General features: G+C 41.1%; 1 protein-coding gene across 1 annotated transcript in view; it reads left to right on the forward strand.

Annotated features, from left to right (window-relative positions):
* LOC128689461 (MAP/microtubule affinity-regulating kinase 3) overlaps positions 1 to 4,495 on the forward strand; it is a 482,834-nt gene extending 478,339 nt beyond the window's left edge. Inside the window, exons 17-19 of the mRNA XM_070086500.1 lie at positions 307 to 418; positions 1,562 to 1,666; positions 2,132 to 4,495. Coding sequence (XP_069942601.1) covers positions 307 to 418; positions 1,562 to 1,666; positions 2,132 to 2,245 — 331 coding nt within the window. The 3' untranslated portion in view covers positions 2,246 to 4,495. The remainder of the gene's footprint in view (positions 1 to 306; positions 419 to 1,561; positions 1,667 to 2,131) is intronic.
* Positions 4,496 to 19,721: the final 15,226 nt, after the last annotated feature.

A 19,721-nucleotide genomic window follows, 5' to 3' on the forward strand; every position in this document is an offset into this window, starting at 1 on the left:
TTGTAACCATTATCTTCCACACTCATTCTCCATCTCCTTTTCTCCTTTTCCCCTTTTCTCCTTTTCCCTTTTTCTCCTCAACTCCCCTCTGCCTCTCTCTACTTCCTCACTTTCCTTCATTCCTTCCTTTTTCTCTCACTTCTTATAAATTTCCTTCCCCCCACTTATCCTATGTACAGTATTTATTTCCCCTCTTCATTTGTCATAACACCATTGCCAATTTCATCTTGTTCAGCTTGGCAATAGCATTTCTGTAATTATTACATATAAATTTTAAATATTTATGTAAAGTGTCTCTTTCTACAGCCCATCCGTGAATAATGATGAGCAGGTCAAACCTCGATCATTACGCTTTACATGGAGCATGAAAACTACATCATCACGTGACCCCAATGACATCATGGCCGAGATTCGCAAGGTAGACCACCCCCAGCACCATGAATAGCGACGACAAGTAATCCACCCGCTGCATGTCCTGCTTAACACACTGTCTTCATGCTAGCAGCTATCTCCCTCGGTGCCCCTCACTCCCTATTCCCCAGTACCATGCTACTCTTGCAATTACAAACACACCACATTTCTCTCGACACCAAACCATTACTCTAAAAAACAACTTTGACAGTTTTCCTTCACACCTACCTCTTTCCGGCTCCTCCCTCCAACACATCCCCAGAGCAAAGATGTCTTACATAACATAAACATCCATTACAACTCCTCAAAGTACTTGGGTCTGTGTGTGCACATCCATGTCATTAAACTAGGTACCACAGCAGAATATCTGAACTGTGGATGCTTGTAGACAGTTTATAAATGTCATGCCAGATTTTTATCCAATTTAAGTTTGATTTCCCCCCTCCCCTTTAATAATTTAGGTTATTGGAGCATTTGATAAAATGAGATATATTTTCATTTATTTGATTAATCTTATTATTATAATTATTATTGGTTTTATTCCCTAGTTTGTCCCCCTCCCAGATGATATCAGCTTTTTACCCTTCTTCATTTTATTAATTGAAAATTTTAACACCCATTTCTTTTAAAAGTGACTTCTCAGATCTTATATTTCATTTTAGTCATGCTTCTAAGCAAAAAAAAAAAAAAAAAGCAGGTCATCAGATGGGTATTATACTGGTACCAGACTGGAATAGTTTGACAAAAATTTTTAATCTTGTTATCACATTTTTTTTATCATTACATTTGCATGGATTCTATATTTTCCTGTTAAGGTACTGTCATGTAATTCAATGGCCTGATATTAGGTCTTGTTACTTTGCATGTAACTTTGTAGCAGAAAGTCCCAGTTACAGTGTTTTGTGGTTTTTTAATAGTCTGGAAGTAGAGAGATAGCTTCTGTATCAGGACAGTGTCTTGTATTTGTAATGTAAGTGTGAGTTCAGAATGTGCATTTTAGAATTGTTGCAAAGCTGCTCCTTGCATCGAAAATTGATTTGATTTTATTTGAATTATATTTCAATGTAGCATGGGAAAGTTAGAACTAGCAGAAAGTAAAGCTTTTCTTCAGAACTAATCTCTCGTTCTGGTACTCTCTATTTTGTTTCAGGTTTTAGATGCAAACAACTGTGATTATGAGCAGCGAGAAAAGTTCTTGCTTCTTTGTGTCCACGGGGACCCTAATACAGACTCCTTAGTACAATGGGAGATTGAGGTAGGTCATTCAAAGTAATTTCCTCTTTGCACTGTAATCTTTACAAATCATGGAGTAATAATATAAAGATTATTAGTGAGCAAGACTAAAAATTAATGACAGTTCAGTTAAATCAAATACACAATCACATGAAAACACAGAATTTCAGTTGTAGAGCCTTCAGTACACATCACTTCACCAAGGGTGCAACCACAATAAAATCATTTTATAAAAAGAGCAAGATCAAAATTAAAAAATTAAGGTGATACTAAAGAGAATTATAAGGAAATGTAAATAATAGTTGTTGTTTAATATTTAGTAGAGTATTGATGTGAAAACCAAAGCACTAGTCACTGTGTCAAGCATACCATAAGTGATATACACAGGGAGGTGTTTACAATGCAAATTATCAGTTTTATAAGGATAATCCATTTATGCAGAGTAATATAAATGGCATGAAGATCAAAATTTGTGTCTTTCTTGCAGGTTTGTAAACTGCCTAGACTTAGCTTGAATGGTGTTCGGTTCAAGAGGATATCAGGAACTTCTATTGGTTTTAAGAATATTGCCAGCAAGATTGCAAATGAATTGAAACTGTGACTACAAGGAGAATTTGAATTAGGAGATTCTCTTGTAGAAGTACCAGTAGGACATAACACAGCTTGATGTTAGTCCTAAATACAGGTTAAAAAAATAGGGGTGCCTGACCCGTGATGTGTCTGGGTCACACGATTTTGTAAAAAAAAAAAAAGATTCAGGGAGTCAAAACATATTCCGAAACGTGCCTAACATCCATCAAAGTTGCATATGTTTTAAAATATTGTTATAGAAAGCAAATAAGTTTGTAAAAACTGTTTTAAGAGAGACAATGGCACCAAACAAGTTTTCGGAGGTGTTTTCATTATGCATTTTCGTGTTCTGACCTGGACTTTAGTATCAGGCCCCCTATAAAGCTCACCTGAAACTTCTTAATTAACAAGCTCACTCCCGGAAGCACTCATTCTTGAGTTGCACGGGCCTCTCCTGAAGCACCTTCGGCTTGTTGGCTTCCTATCCTCACTCTCCAAAGCATACCATGGACCCCTCTCGCTGCTCGAAATCCAGTTGCCTTTCAGGAATATATGATGACCACAGTACTATTGTTTATATTTATAGACACAAGCTGTCTTAAACTCTCCTGACCAGTGAAAAACTTTGTATCAGTGTATCTGTTTCTCTGTCATCATCAGGAGCAGATTTCTGGTACCATTATATAGTGTGATAACTGAAAGAAAAAGTCTGGTGTAGAAGATAATTTGAATGAACTTGAACAAAGTGTCTTAGTACTTACCCCCTTCCACCAGCACTGGCCTGAGTAGTGCGGTTGTGTAGTTGACGTGTGGTGGGAATGTAAATGGAGCTTCACAAAAATAAAATAAACGTAGTGGACTTGTTAAAGCGTGAGGCAAACCCCACCATATCATATTTCCATACATGTGAGCCACACATCATGTGTAATGATATCATCCTTACGTGTTGCACTCACCAGCTAACCAGAAGAATAGTTCCAAAGGAACAGTTAACCTTGTTTTCTTTTGTAAATATTTTGGCTATAGGAATGCAAAATTACAGTTGCCCAGTTTTGTTATATATTACCTATAGGATGAATGAGGTGATTTAAATATTGATATGTACAGTATTGTAAAGAATTGGTCACATAGCTGACTGAGAACATAACCCCCGATCCTGGTTAAAAAAAATAGCGTGCAACGTGTAGCATGAGCAGAGCTTGACTCCCAGTTGCCCCATGCCCTTGTGTAGAAACCAAAGACTGGGACTTCACTTCTGTTGTGCCTGGGTTATAAATATTGAGGAGTAGTGCGTTGCAGTCTGCAAGTGTGAGCCAACTGTCAAATAATTTTTTTTTCTGCCATATGCCCCACCTAGCCTTGTTGTATATTTACCTGCCCATTGTACATGATGTAGTCTTCTGATTGGTAATCCATCAGTACCACTGATTTTTTTTTTATTCTATATACATATATATTTTTTCTCATCATGACTATTCTGACTTGGCCATCCTCCCTTGCTGTTAAGTCTCCCCTGCACCCACCCACCTCCACTTGACCTTACCTGTACTATCCTCTCACAACCCAACCTCCTTTGTGTTCTACTACATTTCTCTTATGCTCCATAGTGTCCACCTGTTATGGGTGTTGAGGCTTTTGCTTCATGCCCATTTAATGCTTTTATTTTAATTCTCATCCATTGTGTAGATATATTCCCTTACATTGTCATTGTCATTTTATTTTAAAAGTACTGTAATCATTGTTCATCTTGGTTAGACATACTAGTGGTGGCAGTTAGGTAATTTATTTTTTTCTTTTATTACTTCCTGGGTATATAATCAATCATGTAAATTTATAGTTGCTAATATTTAATAAAAATATGAGATGATAATGTATGGACCATATAGAGAGAGTCTTTCTATACACAACCTTGGGTTTTAACTATATTTCATAACTTTCATTGCAAAACTTGGGAAGTATTTTCCATCCCCAACATTTTTATCACAGGTAATCATGATCATTAGAACCCTGATAGGGGTATTTGTATTGCACAGACCAAAATCAAATAATGAGGAGTTTTTGTAATTTAAACTCTGGGATTCTGTTGGTACACAATGGTGATTTATTTTCAAAGGGTCCTAGTCCCACTCTAACCTATAGTGGTGAAAAGACAACCTTATCTTGTTTGAATAAAAGTTTTAACAAGATTTATTTAATAATGCTGCTGCATATGTTCATTCCTGTAACTACCTGTGTACATACTCAACCAGTAGACCTTGAAATACAGTGACAATTCACATTATTTGAGTTTGTTTACATTCCTTTATCATTACACAGACTGCTGTTTATAACAAATTACTAAAGTAACTTAAATTAGAAAATTCAAAAGATTTACCTTTAATATTGTAGCAGTAACCCTAACACAGTAACTCCTTAATATTCAAGGCAAATGCATTCTTAGGCTACCCAGTCAGTGCAAAACAAACATAAATTCTGTTAAATGTTTTAATTTTTATTCAAAACTGTACTTCAAAATTATTACTGTTCTGTGATATACAATGCTACATGTACAGTATTTACCTTTGATGTTATATGAAGATGTTGGAATATGCATCATAATGTGTCTGCAGCACTGGCAATACTGGGAGCAAGCATGTCCCTCAGTTCTTCAATTTAATTTTGTTGCATCATGATAGCTTTCTCTTGAGCAGACTTTTCTCTACTTGTTGCACATAGGAGTCATAATAATACTAGTACAACAGAGTAATCCAAATAATAGCACAATACAGAAGTCACATTTCTGGCTGCAGGACCAACATGTTGGTGATGCACCACCAAAGCCTGTTGGCTTCATAGATCATCAGAAGACTGTAGTGTGCAGAAATGCCCGCATCAACTACAGAACACTTTTCAGCGTTTAGGCTTTGGCTATACCATTTACAGTCCACGAAAGTGAGATACATCACGGCTCTGGGAGTAGAAAAAAACTTAGAACTTGTCAAAGGTGGATTGAAGAGGTGAGCGACCAACGAAACTGCAGATACTCAAATTTTTTAGTGGGACATTCATAAGAAAATGCTTGGAATTGTCAAAATTAACAAATATAAAAGCCATGAATATTGAGGGATTACTGTAATTAAATATTTTAGTATCTGTCAGACAAAAGAAAAAATGAAGCTTAGCAGCTTCAATTTATTGTGGAAATCTTTATCGTACTCAACTCCTTTCCTTCATAGGAGTATTCTTGTAATTCATTTACAGTAGGACTTGTGAATGTTTCTTTTATAATTAATTTTTGACGAATAAAATATTTTCCATAAAACTTTCTTTACTGACATTGTGCTATTATGCACTATTAGAGAATGCTTGTCATCAGAGATTCAACCATAAAAATACAAAATACAGTATTAAAAATATGGAATAAAATTATAATTTTTTTTAAGAAAGAACATTTGAGGTTCCTACAGTGTGGTAGATTAGCTATCTTGTGAAATCTTTGTGGATTATGAGCCGTAATAGCCAGCTTGATCAGGTGATCATCAGATGAACCTGCTTTTCAGGCTGAGATGTGAAATAAAAAATGACATTTAAAAAGTAGCCAGAGATTATGCAATGACTTAATTTTCACAGTTTCTCTGTTTCAAAAATATGATGGGGTGTTAAGTTTAGGTAACTTCAGTAAGCAAGCAACTGTTTTAAGCAAATCTAATTCTTGTGTGCTTTTATAATAGAATTTAACATTACTTGCATAAGAATTGCATAATACTTTAAAATATGTAATTCTTACACATCTCTAATATGATTGGTGGGTATTATTATATTCATGTAAAGCACCAAACTAATATGGGTCTTTCTGTGCTGCACATTATTAATCATTCTAAAAACTTAGTTTTTAGAATGATTAATAATGTGCAGTACAGACCCACATGAGTTTAGTGCTTTATATGATTATAATAAACAATATAAGTAGTGATGTTTTGTCTATGAAGTTCAGCCTGACCCTGGAGCTATGGCCTATTAGTGGGCAACACTTCTTAGCCAAGTGGATTTAGGTACAATGGAAGGTTCACTGCTGTATAACCCTTACAGGTTTAGCCAGTTCCCATGAATATAATTCATAGCTCAATGATGATTACAGTCATTTGGAGATCCCTATCCAAACAACTCATAGTACTGACATATAGTATGCTGTTTATCTTTGCCAGTGGGTTGATTTAGAGCGATGAAACTACAGTATTAGAATATTTATAAAATACATAAAAATTTATTTTTGTGAAAATAAATCATGCAAGGAGTCATGGGATCCGATCTGAGAACCTTACTCATAAGAGCCCATCACCACAGACAAAACTACCGGTTGTACCCTGATAGCAATAGTTGGACTGGTAAAAGCTTTGTGCTGACTGACCCATGTAAATGTTGGAATGCCTCATGTGTTAAAAAAAATGTCCTTTGTGTTCACTCTGCCAGCTGATTTCAAAGACATTATCCTGCCAGTCCCTATTGATGAGACTCGCCCACTGTGCTTTGTGGCTCTAACAGCTCTGTTTCCTTATGTGCACGACCAATTTATTCCTGAGCTGGGGAGAAGAGTTATCAAGGTTTTCCTATGTGGCTTTTGCATTTATCTGGCTTTCCTAATTGTCCACTTGGCCTGCCCTTGGATTCCTGCTCTTACTGTGGTGTTCCCCAATGGCCTGGCTTATCATGGCACAGACTTAGGCCTTACTCTCTGCTGCTTAATCAAGCCATGACATTGGCAATATTTCTCCCAGCCTTCAAAGCACTGGTAATGTTTTCTCAGAGAAAGAAATGATCACTGCTAGCATATATATTTTGCAAGAGCCTATGTCCTGATTCTGCTAATGAAAAGACTTCTTTCCTGGGGCTTACTGCACCCTCTTCACAAACTCTGATACCTTCAGCCCATTCTACCTCAATCTCTTGCTACCCTCTACCCCCGCTCTATCCCCTGCCCCGCTGTTTTCTGAAACCTACTTATCATCCTTCCCCCCTTCTGCCGCCCAATACCCTCGCTTCCTTCCCTACCCTGCAGCGCTGTATAGCCCTTGTGGCTTAGCGCTTCTTTTTTATTATAATAATAATAATTACTGCACCCTTGAAGTAGCCTAATTTGTGCTGACTTTGCTCCCATGTCTTATTTGTTGACTATCATGATCAAAGATTACCCTCCCCTTAGCCTTTGCCAGGCCCATTTTTCCTTGACTTTAGAGCCCCTACATTGTGGCCACAGTACCTCTTGTTGTTAGATAGCCTCTCTATCCTTATCCTTCCCTCTGTTGTAGGGTACATAAGGTTACAGTTTATTTTATTTCCTGAAAAGAATGTCTGGCCCACTTTTACCTGGTGAAGGGTGCTTGATCCTGATAATTGGAGTCACACTTCCCTTCAGATCAAACATGATAGCTTCCCATGCCTAAGGTGTGTAAGTCATTTGTATCAGTGTCAGGTATTCAGGAGCCTCCATTTGAGGGCAGGATGGATTGTAGTACCATGCTCTGCCTTCACTATATTATTCTTGGCAGGAGTTGGCACCTAGGAGATGTGCTTCTGTTTCATGGAGGCCCTCATCACTTTCTACCTTCATGACCTTGTGCAAGACACAACAGAGTATTTCAACTCTGTTATGTGATTTTCCTTTCATCTTGGGCATGCCTTTCCTCCCACTCTTCTTCCCACTGAATGCCTTTTCACCCAGAGATTGAATGTTAGGCCTTTTGGTTTCTAAGACTGCTTTGGTTGCTTCACTGGATGACATTTTCTCTATTGAGCTGTTCACCATCCTCCTCAAAGTGCAGGTTTTCATGTTTCCAGGTTTTTGTATTTTCAGATTCTCAGCCTTATGGGGAAATGAAAATAATGTTCACTGTTGACAAATTTCAGCTGCTTAGGTACAGGAGGAACGAACTTAAAAATGAGAATACAGCATGCAGAAATATGAATAACTGTCGAAGGATCTGGCATTTGGAAGGCAAAGGCCAGGAAAATGACACATTAAATTAAGAGAATTTTTAAAAGAGAAACTCCAATGAAGGTACTTCGAAAATCACTTGTGCTCTCATAGTTCTATTGAAGGCAAGAGAGATCAGAGCTGGAAAACGTACAGAGGTTCTATACTGCCTGCATAAAATTGATATAACATCTAAACAATTGGGAATGACTTTAAGCACTTGAATTGTTCTCTGAAGCAGAAGAAAGCGATACCTAGTAAAACCATACACTATAGGAGGCACTGCAGTGCTGTATAGCCCTTGTGACTTAGCGCTTCTTTTTGATTATAATAATAATAATAATATAGGAGGCACTGCATAGCAGAAAAGAGTAAGTGCCAAAATCAAACAGTGAAGAAAAATCCAGGTATGGGGGAAATTTGAGCTATGAAGCTCAAATGACCATAATTTATGAGGTTCTGACCTCTTCAAGGGGGGCTCCTTGGCGTGGTGAAGAGGCTCTTGGTCTGAGGAATTAGCCCTGTCGGTCTTCTTCCTCAGACCGAACCTAATTACCCCCCATTCTCCCCTCCCCTATCCCATCCTCCCCTTTTTCCATTCCTCCTCCTCCTCCTCACCCCTCCCTTTTGCCCTTCCTCTTCTTGGCCTTCGTGATTTCTCCCACAGGCGCACTAGTTCCTAGGTAGGGGAAAGGACACCGGGGTCCATCCCATTCCGTTGAGGTTTCTTGGCGGTGGCGTAGTTTGCCGTGGAATCTGGATTGCCTGGGGATGTCCCGATCCCTCTCCGGTATCCCGGAGTAGCTTTGGGTGTCTTTTGGGCGACGGGTGTATCTCTGGAAGCCACCTTTCGGATTCCGGGGGTGGTGGCTGAAGGAGGTATGCTTTGTGGCGGATATCCGGCCGCCCTCTCTTTTGTCCACCGAGGTAGCTCGGCAGATGTGAGGTTGCTATCCCAGATTGCTGGTTTACTGGCATGAAGGGTAGGGTATGGCACGGGTTCCATGCTGCATCTGCGCTACTAGCGGTGTCGAGTCCTCTTGGGCGCGGAGGGGGATTTCCGGCCCTTTCATTCCTCCTGGGAACTATTCCTCCCCGCTCCCCCCTTTTTTTATTCTTTTTTTTATTTTTATTTTCTTTTCTTCTTTCTTTTTTTTTCTTAAAAACAAAAAGCAAAGGAGTAACCTAACCATGGCAGCCCTAGTCCATGAAACCACTACCCCCGGGCCCCTTCTTGATACCGCACCCCATTCTGACCCTGCCTTGTGTTTAGACCACTCTTCGGACACTCCTGATGCCCCTGTACCTCTTGCTGGTGCTGTTTCCTCACCCGCTTCAGGTACCGGGGCTTCGACTGACTCCTTCGATTTGTCTGAACTCCGCTCTCCTTTGACTATGCTTCCGGCTTCTCCCTCTACGGTACGGCAATTTTCGAATCGCCCACCCATTTCCTGCCGGACCAACTCCGGTCCTACTCCTAAACGCCAACGTCAATCTCCTGATGATGCTCCGTCGTTACCTTCCCATTCTACTCGGAAACGACCGACACGTCAAGCACTCCCTCTCCACGCTCAGTTTCGGACCACACAATGGACTAAATTCTTTACTTTAAGACCTACTTCTTCTTCTGCCTACCTTTCTGACCATAGTATTGCCAAAGCGCTCCTGCGTCATGTTGGCAGAGATATTTCATTTCACGCTCTCAAGAGCGGTACACGCATCGTCACTGTCCAGAATGCTACCCAAGCTCATGATCTTTCTCTCCTTTCGAATATCGATACTACTCCTATCACTATTGAAAAACATCTTTCTCTCAATTCTTGTAGTGGTACTGTCATTCTGCCCCATACCATAGTCCAACAGAATTTCCAGTCATGTGGCAATGACATTTTTGAACAGCTGGAACTCCAGGATCTCCCAATCCTCAAAGTAGACACTTATGTCCTTCCTGCCCGGGGGCGGAGACGTTACCCTTGCAATGTGGCTCGTTTAACTTTTGACAGCCGAGAACTCCCGTCCTCTGTATATGTCGCGGGACATCGGTTACAAGTTCGAAAGGTGATACCTACACCGCAACAATGTAGAAATTGCTGGCGTTTTGGTCACCCAGCGAAATATTGCAGATCTATGGCCGAATGCCCAGTCTGTGGTGCCGACAACCATTCTAATACATCTTGCAGTCAACCTCCATCTTGCCTTAATTGTAATGAAGCTCACCCTTCGTACTCCCGCCGTTGCCAGGTCTACTTAAATGAACGTGAAATCCGTTGCCTCAAAGAGGCAGAAGGTCTCCCTTATGCTATGGCAGTTACTCATCTCCGCCTCCAAGGGAGACTACCCCGTGTTTCTTATTCTCGTGTTTCCAAACGTCCCCCCACTTCTGGGGTCCCATCTTCTGCAGCCTCCTCTGTTGTTACCCCTCCCATAGCCACTACGGCATCTAATCCTTTTGCTGTCCTTGGCTCTGACGTCCCGACTACAACTCAGTCTGTTCTCACATCTTCGCGTCCTTCCTCACAAGCCCCAGTATCGACAAGACCTCGTACGACACCTAATACCAATCGCCCCTCTACTCAGAAGTCCAAAAAATCCACATTGCTCAAATCTTCTTTGCCCCTTCCTTCCCTTCTTCCACCTCCACACGTTACCTTTCCAGTCTCTGTACCTAGTTCTTCCCCTCTCTCTGGCTCTATTACAAGTGTGGAGATTCACCCTCCTCCTCGTACTATGCCTTCCACCCCCGTCCCCTCCCAAGTTTCTCCCTCTTCTGTCACCTCCCAGGTTTCTACCTCTTCTGTCCCCCCCCACACTTCATCTCCAGTCCCTTACACTTTTCCCTCCCCCTCTACTTTGGTACAGTCCATTACTGTCCCAATCTTTACTCACCCTCCTCCTCCTATCTCCAATATGGTTTCCCATACATCTTTGAATTCAGAAACACTTGAAGCCATTTCAGAATATATTGCAGAGACTAAACCTTCAATGGACACTGATTCACTTCCTGTTCCTTCTCTTCCCTCTCCTCCATCTTCACAACCCCATTCTTCGCAACGCTCCGTTCCTTCGCTACTTGAACATCTTCCAATGCCACCACACGTTGACTTTTCTAACCCCTCTAGTCCGTAGGTGCCTTTACCTACAGATTCCTGATATTTTCTTCATCGCCAATCATGGCCTATTTACAGTGGAATATCCGCGGCCTCAGGGGTAATCGGGGTGAGCTTCAGATGTTGCTTTCCAGGTTTTCCCCTGTTGGTGCTTGCTTACAAGAACCAAAATTACACTCGGCTGTTTTCCAACCTATCTCAGGCTATAATTTATTGTATTCTTCGGATCCTTTCTCAGATGGGACCTTTAATGAAAGTGCCCTTCTTCTACGCAATGATATTCCGTACTGTCAACTATTTGTCCATACCTCGCTGCATTACACTGCAGCCCGTATCCACTTGAATAAGTGGTTTACAATATGTTCTTTATATCTCTCTCCTTCTCGAGCATTTTCTATCCCAGACTTTGCCTTTCTTGTTTCATCCTTACCACCACCACTTCTGTTACTTGGTGATTTTAATGCCCACCATTTCCTCTGGGGGGGGTCTCATTGTGACTCACGTGGCATTCAGTTGGAGGCTTTTCTTGCCTCTCACCCCCTCCATGTTTTAAATACGGGTACTCCCACCCATTTTGATCCTCGTACTCATACTCTCTCTTGCATCGATCTATCAGTCTGCTCTTCCTCCACTGCACTAGACTTCACCTGGTCTGTTCTACCAGACTTACATGACAGCGATCATTTTCCGATCATTCTTACTTCTCCTTCCTATTCACCACCTTCCCGTAACCCTCGCTGGCAATTTGATCGGGCAAATTGGGATCTTTACTCACACCTCACTGCTTTTAGTGAGGTTCCTTCTTCATCCTCCATTGATGAGCTCCTACACATCTTCTCGACATCAGTTTATACCGCAGCTTCTCATTCTATACCCCAAACCTCAGGCAGGCATTCTCAGAAGTGCGTGCCTTGGTGGTCTCCTGCTTGTGCTCGTGCAGTACGTTTGAAACGTGCTGCATGGGGCAGGTACCGGTACAATAGAACCGCTGAGAGACTTGTTGATTTTAAGCAGAAGCGTGCGATCGCTCGCCGTGTCATCCGTGAAGCTAAACGCACTTGTTGGCGAGACTATGTTTCCACCATCACCTCTGCTTCTTCTATGAGTGCAGTCTGGAAAAAAGTGAGGAAATTGAGTGGTAAATACTCTCCTGACCCGGCTCCTGTTCTACGGGTCACTGGTGTTGATATAGCAAACCCTCTCGACGTTGCCATTGAACTTGGCACACATCTGGTCCGTATTTCCCGAGGGCTCCATCTATGCCCCTCGTTTCTTTCCTCAAAGTCTGCCAGAGAGTTAGTACCCTTGGACTTTTCTTCTCTCGGAGAAGAACAGTATAATGTGCCTTTTACACTTCAAGAACTGGAGGCAACGCTCTCAGCCTGCCGATCATCGGCAGCTGGGCCTGATGACATTCATATTCGTATGTTACAACATTTACATCGGTCAGCCCTTGTAGTCCTCTTACACCTCTTCAATCTTATTTGGGCACAAGGAGTTCTTCCCCAGCTGTGGAAATCTGCCATTGTTCTCCCTTTCCGCAAACCGGGTACTACAGGACATGATGCCTCCCACTATCGCCCCATCGCTCTTACAAGTGCAGTTTGCAAAGTGATGGAACGCCTCGTAAATCGACGTTTAATGTGGTATTTAGAGACTCACAACAGTCTCTCCGCTAGTCAATATGGCTTTCGTAAGGGTCGTTCTACCATAGACCCCTTACTACGCTTGGATACGTATGTTCGTAATGCCTTTGCGAATAATCACTCAGTTATTGCCATATTTTTTGACCTTGAGAAGGCATATGACACAACTTGGAGGTATAATATTTTGGCCCAGGCCCATTCCTTAGGCCTCCGAGGCAATCTACCATCCTTCCTTAAGAACTTTTTAACTGACAGACATTTCCGTGTTCGAGTCAATAATGTTCTTTCCCCGGACTTCGTCCAAGCTGAAGGTGTCCCTCAGGGATGTGTTCTAAGCACAACACTTTTTCTCCTTGCTATAAATGATTTGGCCTCTGTTCTTCCACCCAATATTTGGTCATCACTCTATGTTGATGACTTCGCTATTGCTTGTGCAGGCGCTGACTGTCACCTTATTGCAGTTTCTCTCCAGCATGCGGTCGACCGTGTTTCCACTTGGGCCACCACACATGGGTTTAAATTTTCAAGTACCAAAACTCACCAAATTACTTTCACTAGACGCTCTGTTATCTCCGATCATCCTTTGTATCTCTATGGCTCCCGTATCCCCGAACGTGATACAGTCAGGTTTCTAGGCCTTCTCTTTGACCGTCGGTTAACCTGGAAACCTCACATTACCTCTTTGAAGGCAACTTGTCACAGCCGGCTAAACCTTCTTAAAACCCTTGCTCATCTTTCCTGGGGAGCTGATCGTCGAACTCTGCTTCGCCTACATTCAGCCCTCGTTTTATCGAAACTCGATTATGGTGACCAGATTTATTCCGCGGCCTCTCCTGCTACTCTCTCTAGCCTTAACTCTATCCATCACCAAGGCTTACGTTTGTGCCTTGGTGCTTTTCGCTCTTCCCCTGTTGAGAGCCTCTATACAGAAGCAAATGTTCCATCCTTGTCTGATCGCCGTGATGCCCATTGCCTTCGTTACTATGTACGCTCTCACGATCTACACAATCCTTCCATTTATAGAATGGTCACTGATATTAGTAGACATTCTTTATTCGTTCGCCGCCCCTGTTTGCTCCGTCCCTTTTCTCTTCGCCTACATTCACTCTTGTCTTCCCTTCAGTTACCACCTTTATATGTTCATGTAGCATCTCACTTTTCCCTGCCCCCCTGGGAAGTTCCAGCTGTTCGGGTCTGTTCTTTCTCACTCCCTTGCTCGAAAGCTCAACTGCCTACGGTGGCTTCCCGCTCTCTTTTTCTTGATCACTTCCACTCCCATTCTCATGCCACCGCTGTGTACACAGATGGCTCTAAGTCTTCAGACGGCGTCGGATTCGCAGCAGTGTTTCCGGACAGCGTCGTACGAGGGCATTTACTATCTTCAGCTAGCATTTTTACTGCTGAACTGTATGCCATTCTTGCAGCACTTATTCGTATTGCATCTATGCCTGTGTCATCATTTGTAGTAGTCTCAGACTCCCTTAGTGCTCTACAGGCTATACGAAAATTTGATACATCTCATCCCCTAGTTCTCCGTATCCAACTTTGGCTACGCCGTATCTCTACCAAACATAAAGATATTGTTTTTTGTTGGGTCCCTGGTCATGTCGACGTACAGGGCAATGAACAGGCAGACACTGCTGCGCGGTCAGCAGTATATGACCTACCAATTTCCTATCGAGGTGTTCCATTTCTGGACTATTTTGCTGCAATAGCTACCCACCTTCGCACCCGTTGGCAACAACGTTGGTCAACTCTGCTCGGTAACAAACTTCATTCTATTAAACCGAGCATAGGTTACTGGCCGTCTTCTTGTCATCAGTGCCGAAGTTGGGAGACCACTCTCTCCCGCCTTCGCATTGGCCACACTCGTCTTACTCATGGGTATCTCATGGAGAGGCACCCTGTTCCTCTCTGTGAGCAGTGTCAAGTTCCAGTATCGATTAGCCACATTCTGTTAGACTGCCCTCTCTATCAACGAGCACGCAGAATTTACCTCCAACGTCGTCTTCGTTCTACTACTCTCTCTTTACCTTCCCTTCTTGCTGATGGACCCTCCTTTAATCCTGACTCTCTCATTGACTATTTGACAACGACCGATTTACTCCACAAACTCTGATGATACTTTTCGCACTCCCCTCAGCCCTTTCTGGCTCAGTCTCTTGCTGCCCTTTACCCTTTCACCATCCACTGCCCCGCTGTTATCCGTAACCTGTTGCTCATCCATCTCCCTTTTGCCACCTGATGCCCTCACTTCCTTCCTGCCCTGCAGCGCTGTATAGTCCTTGTGGCTTAGCGCTTCTTTTTGATTATAATAATAATAATATGAGGTTCTGAATCTAACTTAGAGATTTTTTTTTTTTTTCTTCTTCAACAAGTCGGCCGTCTCCCACCGAGGCAGGGTGACCCAAAAAAGAAAGAAAATCCCCAAAAAGAAAATACTTTCATCATCATTCAACACTTTCACCACACTCACACATTATCACTGCTTTTGCAGAGGTGCTCAGAATACAACAGTTTAGAAGCATATATGTATAAAGATACACAACATATCCCTCCAAACTGCCAATATCCCAAACCCCTCCTTTAAAGTGCAGGCATTGTACTTCCCATTTCCAGGACTCAAGTCTGACTATATGAAAATAACTTAGAGATGCAGAAGATAATATCTAGATTTGCACAGACTGAACATTGAGGAATCAACTCGTCCTGTAACCCATATTTTGGCTGTGGCGGCATTCATCTTTTCTGCCATACAGTGTTTTGTGTGTGGAATTACTTGAGAACCTGGTCCTGAAGATGCACACTGTGCAGGTTTAGGACTTGTAAACCAGTCCTTCATCTAGCAGGCTAGTGTAATAAAATTCACCCAGTGAGGTGCACTAAGAAGGTTAGCATGGGTCTCAATGTAACCACATGGGGCCCTTACTAACCTTCCTAATGTGTATAAAAATACACCTATAGTGGAACCTCAAATTTCGAACATATCACTTATCGAACTCTTTGAAAATTGACCGCTTTTTTTGAACCAAATTTGTCTCCATTATCGAACTCCCCTTTTTTCGAACTGCTGGGTACCGGACCTGTCCGCCAGCCCGCTCTGTCCACGTCCCCGCGCAGGCGCCGTGAGCCAGTCTGGTTTTGTTGATGCTTGAATGAACACTAACCATCGCTTCTATCCTGGCAAAGAAAGAATAAATCAAGGAAGCTGATGTTGCGAAAGGTGTTGATATGCTAACCAAAAAAAGACCACAGACAATCAATCAAGTTGAGAAGTTGTTGCTGGTGTGGATCAAGGATAAAGAGATGGCAGGTGATAGTGTTTCAGAGATGATTATTTGTGAAAAGGCAAGGAAGTTGCATGCCGATTCAAAGATTAAGGAGATTTGCGCCAAGTGGAATGATGTCCAAATATTTGTGGAGAAGTACCACCCTGAGCAAGCTGAAACAAGCCATCTTTGCAACAAGTTCAGTGACAGAACTATATCCCATTTTAGGGAAGTCTTCAAGAGGTGCCAGAAACAAAGGACTGTGGACAGTTATTTTGTGAGACAGGGGTCCAGTGACTCTCAAGCTGGTCCTAGTGCCATTAAAAGACAGAGAAGGGAAGTAATCCCAGAGAGGGCTTTGATACCTCAAGTCCTTATGGAGGGGGATTTCCCTTCCAAACACTAACCCCAACTCTCCCTCTCCTCTTCCCTATCTTCCAGACGCCATCACCAATCTTCAATAAAGGTAAGTAAAAATGTTATTTTATATGTTATTTAAATTTTTATTAATACATAATTGTACATTATATGTGTATTTGTTGTGTGTATGTAAAACTACAATTAAACTATAAAATGTATTTTTTTTTTTTTTTTTGTGAATATTTTTGGGTTTCTGGAATGGATTAATTGTACTATTTCCATTATTTCTTATGGGAAATATTGCTTCGCTTTTCAAACTTTTCGAATTTAGAACTAGCTCCTGGAACGGATTAAGTTCAAAATTTGAAGTTCAATTGTAGTTGGACGAGTCTTATTAGGTGGGCACGGCACTGTGGAGAGTACACAGGTTTGCTAGTTTTAGAAGTGACTATGAGTTCAAACTCCAATCTGTGAACAGAATTCAAGTGATATGTGCACATTACTGACATCTGAAGATAAATAAAACCATTCTTTGGTCTTGGTACAAGCAGGTTGCACGTACAAGTACGGTACTTTTGTGTTTACTTATTCTTATGTATTTAATGTCATGTTTGAGAGCAATGTGTGTTGTAAATGCGTAGAATTCTAGATGCCTTCTGTACTATCCAATTTTTACAAGAAAGTGCTCCTTAAACTATCAGAATTCTTTTAATGTGCCCAGAAGTCGATAATTTGGCCAATTTTGCACTATTTTCAACATATGGTAGGTTAGGTTCCAGGCTACCTCCAGAAAGCGGACACTGCCGGAAAGCAGAATGCCATTTTTCCACTTGTAAATGCATATAAATGCCAGATAACAAATTTACACTGACATATATTAAGTTAACAATAGAACTAGGCATTAAAAACAATGAAACGTGAAATACATACATAGTACTCTCATTACTTACCTTACAATATTTGTAGTCTTAATGTAGGGTGAGAGGTGAGTAGTTAGTATTTTATTGTAGAAAGTCAGGTGTGGGAGGTATGGTAGCCAGCCAGGGCACCCCACCCACACGTAATATACTACGACATTTGAAGCACACCAGAGCGATAAAATGCACATACAGTACATTCATTACTTACATTAAAATATTTGTACTCTTAATGTAGGGTGAGAGGTAAGTAAATGAAGTAAGACGAATAAACTAGAGAGAGAATGAGTAAATGAGAGAGGAGAGAGATGAGGAGTTATGTAAACAAGCAGATGAGTGCTTATTGTATAATTTTGAAAAAAATATCATACATGGATTAATGAAAATGTTTATATTAATGTAATGTACGGCATTTAATTGCCTGAGAATGATTATTATTACGTATTAATATTTTAATTATTAATATGGCATCCTTAAGACTAATAAGACACTCTTAGTGATTTTAATGTTTACCTGCAAGCCAGCACAGTGTGTAAGTTTATTGAAGCACAGGTACATGTGTATAATTATCAAAGTATGTATATATAAAACATTAAATAACTTTAAAACCTTTGAAATTTTGGAAAGTTTCCAGACAAAATGGACAGACACAGTGCTCATGGAACTCACAGAAAATGTAAACAAACCGGGTGGGGCGTGGTGACCATATTAGAAAGTCAGGTGGGGGGAGCCGTATAGCAAGTTTTGGTCATAGTAATTTGAAATGTCCATATTAGCACAATGCCATAAGGCAAAACGCCGTAAAGCGGGGCCCTACTGCATTCTAATTTCAAAATAGTCTAAAACAAACACTGTTGGCATTTCAGGCAGTAAGGCAACCTTCTGTCTGTTTATTAATCATGTCCCCAGTCCTATGTAACACTTGCCCTCCATTTTGAATACATCATCAAACAAAACTTCAATGTTGATCCCTATTTCAATGCAAATAAATCATACCCAGGAATGCTTAGTTGTGGTTTAGGCCACCCAAATACTAATTGAATTAGACCTAGTAAAAACCCAGAAAAAAGATTGGGGAGAGTGGTAAGGGAACCCCTATCTTTCCTCAGGAAAACTGCCAACAATATAATATTTTTGCTACTTTGAGGCCTATTTCAAGATGCATTCAATTTCAAACAAACCAAAGTCTCCATTTCAATAATATGTTTTTTGGTTTATCAGTTGGCACAAAGAAACTAGCAAAAAGACTATGAAAACCACCACCTAGAAAACTCCCAAGCTGCTACTTTAACCCAAACATAAGATCAAAAGTTAGCTTTTCCCATCATGCACCATATAGAGCAGAATTATTTTTATACGTATTGTGCACATCCACCACACATACCCATTTGTTTGTGTCTAGGCCAAAATTTGCCACTTGCAGCATACTTAAGGGTACTATGATTTACATGTAGATCTCAGCTCCACTGACCTCAATCATGTGAGAAACAGTGAAAAGTTTAAATAGTTGACACTCCAAGACATCATGAGATGTTGCATGGTAATGGTAAAATTACAGATTTTTTTACTGAAAAGGATTCTAACACATATAGAAGCTCTGGTATATAATACCAACAAGAAGATGAATAAAACGTGCAATGCCTGGATATCTTCATTTTGAAGATGCTTTGCCATCCAGTAACTTTCAATTCAATACAGAATATAAACTGGAGGTACAGTAATGCTATGGAATCTTGGTACACAGAATATCTACAACTCTGGCCCAACTCTTGCAGATGGCCTATTTCCACTAGTGGGTCCCACCCACCTGTGATACCCTCAACTCTGCACCTCTTGTCTTGCTTCAGTATACAAGCATCCATCCTCCTCCTGCTTCAGAGTGATCCAGGCTACAAGACTGAATATCTGTTAAGGCTGAGGGACTGATTACCTCATCTACTGTCTCCAGTTTGTACATTTCTCAAGGCTGAGGGATTCATTACCCTATCTTCTGTCCCTAGTTCATATACTCTGTATTGAATTGGAAAAGCCACTGGATGGCAAAACATCTTCAACATAAAGATACATAGGCACAGCACATGTGTTTTACTCATCTATCTATATAAAGTACTGCAGGATAAAACAACACAGATATACGTACAACAGAATATCCGAGTAACAACTCTGTTGACTTGACCTCAAGAACCCCAGCTATCCACCTTGGTTTGTCAACCACAGCCACCCACCTGGGCTTAGTAATCACAGCGACCCTCTCCACT

Source organism: Cherax quadricarinatus, chromosome 18 (assembly GCF_038502225.1).
Source record: "Cherax quadricarinatus isolate ZL_2023a chromosome 18, ASM3850222v1, whole genome shotgun sequence".
NCBI lineage: Eukaryota > Metazoa > Arthropoda > Malacostraca > Decapoda > Parastacidae > Cherax > Cherax quadricarinatus.